The 5,669-nt window shown below is 45.0% G+C and overlaps 2 protein-coding genes across 2 annotated transcripts in view; one reads left to right on the top strand and one right to left on the bottom strand.

The window, feature by feature from the left end:
* Positions 1–1,144: 1,144 nt before the first annotated feature.
* On the top strand, positions 1,145–3,993 carry PCYB_114090 (hypothetical protein; the record flags this gene model as incomplete). The annotated part of the gene is made up of 5 exons (XM_004223288.1): positions 1,145–2,647; positions 2,895–2,924; positions 3,207–3,329; positions 3,641–3,693; positions 3,927–3,993. The coding sequence occupies 5 exons, from the start codon at positions 1,145–1,147 to the stop codon at positions 3,991–3,993; spliced, it is 1,776 nt and encodes a 591-aa protein (XP_004223336.1).
* Positions 3,994–4,255: 262 nt separating this feature from the next.
* The window catches only part of PCYB_114080 (hypothetical protein), a gene marked incomplete at both ends in the record, with an annotated part of 1,635 nt that continues 221 nt past the window's right edge, over positions 4,256–5,669 (bottom strand). The window contains one exon of the mRNA XM_004223287.1: positions 4,256–4,905. Coding sequence (XP_004223335.1) covers positions 4,256–4,905 — 650 coding nt within the window. The remainder of the gene's footprint in view (positions 4,906–5,669) is intronic.

Genomic DNA, 5,669 nt, shown 5'->3' with positions numbered 1-5,669 from the left:
TTTTTTTTTTTTTTGTCTGTCCATTATTCATTCCTGATTTTGTTATCCCCTCCGCGGGGGCACCATTTTAACTTTTTTAGTTACAAATTAATTCAAAAATTGTTCGATGTTTGACCGGTGTATGTTTTTTATTTCTCCGTCCCCCTTTTGCATTCCCGTTGAGGCAATTTCCTGGATGCATAGAAAAAAATGCTTTTCCCTTCTCCCCCCCTCCATGCGCGAAAAAGACAAATGTACCTAATGGGCAGTTCACTTTGCGCGTGTCAGGCGTTCGCTCTATGCACCCCCATGCGCAACGTTCGCGTCTGCGTAAAAAATGTGAGATACAAATATTCTAAGGTTTAGCTTAAATGGGACACATTTCGGGAAATAATTTTCCCCCTTAAAAGCCGCTCGTCAAAAATGTTTACCATTCCAGATGCTCACCAAAGTTGTGCCTATCATAGTTTTACCTTTTTTTTTTTTATGCATTTTCGCCTGAGCAAGGAACAATTTAAAAAAATATTTTCCACATTTTGCGTATATTCGGAGGGTTAGCGGAGGAGAAATCGCCATTATATTCTTCCCTCTCGGCGATTTTTTTGGCTAATTTTGCCGTCCATGCAGGCATTTTTTTGTCAATTCGCCTGACCGTGCAGGCATTTTTTCGCCTATTCACCTGTCCGTGCAGGCTATTTTTAACACTTTTATTTATTTTAATTTCATTTTTATTCATTTTTACTTCATTTTTACTTCATTTTTATTTCATTTTTACTCAATTTTTATTTCTTTTTTTTTTAACTGGCCACATGCCATTTTGCACAGCGAACCAAAAGGCAGATTTTCCGCTGCCCAATTTACACATGCAAGTATTCACGGGGAAGCTCCATTTGCGTGTGTTGACTCCTGTGTAAATCGCCGCGACTGCCCAGTTGGCCCAAAGGAGTTCCAAAAAGGAGAAAACCGTTTGAGCGCCCCCTCCACCCCATTTCAACGGCTTTTCTATCCATTTCAACGGCTTTTCTATCCATTTCAACGGCTTTTCTATCCAGTTCAGCCGCTTTTCTATCCAGTTCAGCCGCTTTTCTATCCAGTTCAGCCGCTTTTCTATCCAGTTCAGCCGCTTTTCAATCCAGTCCAGCCGCCCTTCTACCCATTTGACAAAATGAACAACCACTCGGTGTACAACAAATTCAACTCCACGCTGTCCGTGTTCAACAACAACAGCAACCTGAACAGCAGCATATACATTTCGGGGGACAAGAAATCAAAATCGAGGACGTCGCTGAACGCGCTGTCATTTTACAAGTCCAGCGCATCTGTGTATGTAAAGAAAGTAGACAAAACTGACAAGAAGGAAAATGTGAAAACGCTGATACGATACTTGGGGTGGAAAAATTACAGCGGGAGTATATCCCCCAATTTGTTTAAAAATCCAAGCATGACCGATTTGATAAATATATGGAATTTTATCTTTAAGCATGTCGACCCGCAAATCGAAGTGAATAAGGATAACTATGGAGAAGTGGTTTTGAGCTTTTATAAAGATATTGGGTATCCATATACCATTTCGAAATCCACGCTGGTGGCCCCGACCACTGGCTTACAGTATAATACGCACTTGTCTGCCCTAGCATGGCTTTGCCAGCTTTTGATATTCGAAGCTGAATGTTTCAATGATATAAATGAGGAAAAAGATATGAACTGTTCATACGATTTTAACGAAGATGGAGAAATAAAAATGGAGGACTTTATCCTACAAAGTTACAAGTCTTACATTAACAAGGAAGAAAAAAATGCAAACGATGTGTTGAATGCAAAACTGGACAAAGAGATTGCCAGGTTGGAAAATGATGTAAGTGTGAAAAGTGAAGAGATTGTTGAAAAAAAAAAAAAAATTGAAGAAATAAAAAATCACATGAAGGAAAATGAGGAACTAATTAAGCGAAATAAAGTCCTGTGTGAAGAAAATAAAAAAATAAAACTCCTCTACACCAACAGCTTGGAGGAAACCAAGAAGCTAGAAAAGGAAATCGAAATGTGTAAGAAGGCTAATCAGGAAGAAAAGGTAAAGACGGAAAAAATTGTCGAGCAAATTAACAAAGTAAAGGAAGTTTTGCAAAAACAAACACTCAACAAGGCACAGTTCCTGCAAATGAATGAAGACATCGAAAAAAACAAGGAAAAAATTGAACAAATAAAAAACGAAATTAAAAGCTTGAACAATGAACACCCCACTTTGAGCGATAAATTAAATAATAGGAACAGTGACTTAAAGAAGCTAGCCAAAAGTGTAAATGACAAACTGTCGGAAATTTTGCAGAACTTAAATTTGTATAGAAATGTCTCTCCATCTGAATGGAACAAAATAAATAACGTGAGCATTAACATCGACTCGTTTACCGTGGACAATATGCTGAACATGAATTGGAAGGACACCAAGAGTGACGTCAAGTCCTTCATTGAGGCGGACCAGGAGGAGATGAAGAACTCCCTGCGCCTCATTGAGGATTACGAGAAGAGAATTAAAGTGCTGGAGGACGAGATCGACGACTTGAAGGAGGACATCCAGGACAGCGAGGCCCGCGTCAAGAAGCTCAACGACGACACGGATAAGTTCGTCACGGCTTCATCGGACAAGTTCAGCCGGATCGTCGCGCAGAACGAGGTGCGTCACATCGCGCGAGGCGGGGTGAAGCGGCGCAAAGCGGTTTGGGGAGGCGTGAAGCGGTTCGAAGCGGTTCGAAGCGGCGCAAAGCGGTGCGAATCGGTTTGGGGCGTCATGAAGAGACCCGTAGCCGCTCACTCCCACTTCGACCGCCTCGGGGCGTCTTCCACATTGTCCAACCGCTGCGCTAAGCGTGTTCGTGTTCACCCCCATTGATCGATTCTCCCCGTTCTTTTCCCCTCCGCAGAAAATGCTGAACGAAGCCAAGGAGAAGAGTGTAAGGCTCCCTTTCTGCACTGCTCGCTTGGAAGCGCTTGAATATGTTCATTGGCGCAGTTAGCAGCTCATCGCTGGGTTGAATACATAGGGCGTTTCGTGCATATATGTTTGGCATCCCGCGAGAGCATACACGTCAGGCAGGAGTGTATGCGTTTGTGTGTTTGTGTGTTTGTGTGCGTGGGTGGGGGAGATCCCTCCAGATGAACAGGTCACCCCAACCATAATTTCCCGCTACCCACTTGCAAACCCGCCATTTGTTCCGCTACCCCTCATCCCCCAGGAGAAGGCAAACGAAATGCTCAAAGAAGTCATTGCGGAGAAGGAGGAGAAGGAAAACGAGTTTAGCAAAATAAAGACGGATAACGAAAAGGTGTTCAGGGAGAAACTAGCAACCCTGCAGCAGGTGAGGAGCGAATTTTTTCTTTTTTTTTCTTTTTGCCATTTTCGTGTCATGCGTTCCGCTTTGTTGGGTGGAGAACCGCGTCGACGGAGAAGTTGCTCGGCGCGGAGGGAAAGCAGTGAGGTAGATGCGAAGCAGTGTGGTAGAGGCAACGCAGTGAGGTAGAGGCAACGCAGCGAGGTAGAGGCAACGCAGTGAGGGTCATCCTGACTGGCCCTGGTGGGTAGTGAATGTGCCAGCTGTGCAGCTGTGCAGATGGCCAAGAGTCCAATTCGACCGCACTACATTTTGCTTCCCTCCCCCTCCTCGTGCAGGCATGCGCCCTCCTGGTGGAACTAAAAAGCTACAGCAAGAATTACGCATCCATGTAAGTGGCACGACCGTCCCCAACGCGTGCCTATGCAGGGGAAATTATTTATAATTCACACACTTAAAAAAAAAAAGTTTTTTGTGTTGTTTTACTTTTTTTTTTTTTTACTTTGTTTTTTCGTATATTTTTTTTACTTTTTTTTTTCACATTTTATTTCTACTTTTTTTCTTCACACATTATATTTTTATTTTTTATTTTTTTTCTCCCCTGGTTCTACACCCCCTTTGCAGCGTGCTAGACGAAAAAAAACGAGAGCTGGAGTTGTACAAGGAGCTCCACAAGAGTGTAGTCGAGTAGGTGGAGTAGCACGAGGAGGAAAAGCCACATGTGCAATTTTGGGGGAGTTAAGGGGGGGGAAACACTGGAGAGAGGAGGTCCCCAGAAATGGGGGGGGCGCGTTTTCATCACCCAAAAGGAGTGATGCAGGGGATGTCACAAATGGCAGGAATGGCATAAATGGCACAAATGGCACAAATGGCGCAAATGACACGAACGACACGAACGACAACGCAACGATGACGCACCCCCGACTGCTACCAATCGCATGGTGGCGCTCCCCTCAGGGTTGCAAATTCATCGAGACGATGTCGCTAATCTGTCGAATAGTCCGTTGAATATTCTCCTCATTCATCCGAATGGTCTTTTCAATGTCCTTCATTTTTTGCTGCAAGCCTTCAATGTCCCTTTTCTCCATTTCTTGTTTTTTGTTAAGGTAACTTACTTCATCTAATGTCTGAATTTCTGTACATAAATGTTCATAAGTTTCTTTCCTCCTTCGATCCTTTTTTATTTCTTGCAATAGTTTGTGGTAGATTTTATTTTCTTTCCTCACAACCTTCAGTTTTTTTATATTTTTTTTTGTTTGTTTGTTTTGAAAAAGGAAGTCTTTCTTCATGCCATGCAGTTCTGTGTGCAGTAAATTTATGTTGCTTCCTATTCGGTTGAAGTAGGCGTACCCGTTTAGGAGAGCGAGGTTTTCGCTCAGCAGGCTTTGGCTTTCTCTACGCTCGTTCTTTGCGCCAGTTAGGTTGGCCTCGCTTGCCCCGTTTGCCGAATCCGCCGCGTCTGTGTCTGTCTTGTCTGCCCCGCCTGTCTTGTCCGTCGAATCCGCAGGCGGTGGGGGGGGTTCCTTCACGAACAGCTTGATTGACTTGTTCACACAGAGGGAGAGGTCCGCCTTGGGCTCGAACAGGCTTTGCACGCATGACCCTGCAAAGGCGTCCTCCATTGTGAGTAGCAAGCGGGGGGGTGGCAATAGCGGTAGTAGTGGTAGCAGCGGTAGTAGTGGTAGCAGCGGTAGTAGTGGTAGCAGCGGTAGTAGTGGTAGTAGCGGTAGTAGTGGTAGCAGCGATAGTAGTGGTAGTAGCGGTAGTAGTGGTAGCAGCGGTAGTAGTACCGCGTTGGCGAATGGGCTGTCTCCCCCAGTTGCACCGCTAGTGGGGGGATCCGTCTCTCTTCTCCGTTTCAGTAGGGCACCACCTTTACATGTTCAGCAGTGCGCATGTTTGCTGGCAGCTGCTATGCCTCAGGTCGGAGGGGGGAGTTAGTGAGTGCCTCTTCACGAACTGCATAAGCTTATCCCTTGAGCGGGTGTCACTAATTTGTTTCTCCCAAACGGTGTAGCGATGGCGGGGCATGCTTTCATACGAGCATGAGCGCTGCTATGGTTTCCCCTTTTTTAAAATAAGGAGAGAAAAAGGTGAGAATGAAACTCCACAGAGGGAACACTCGTTTGCCTAAATCTGCGCAATGTTATGAACGTTTTTCGCCAAATGAATAGCTCATAGTGGGGGGAGTAACGTCACCAGGTTGGCTTCACGGAGGCTGCCTCACAAGCAGAGGTTGCTTTTCTCCTGATGGGTGAGCGGAGCGTGTCGCGTCCCAGTGATGCCATGTCGTTCCCCCCCTTTGCCTCTCTTCCCACAAATGGCACAAAGCTTTGGAAAGGCAATCTGGGGGAGAAAAAAAAAAAA

Source organism: Plasmodium cynomolgi, chromosome 11 (genome assembly GCF_000321355.1).
Source record: "Plasmodium cynomolgi strain B DNA, chromosome 11, whole genome shotgun sequence".
Lineage (NCBI taxonomy): Eukaryota > Apicomplexa > Aconoidasida > Haemosporida > Plasmodiidae > Plasmodium > Plasmodium cynomolgi.
Note: the sequence above shows the minus strand (reverse complement) of the source record. Positions and strands in the feature narration are given on the sequence as shown.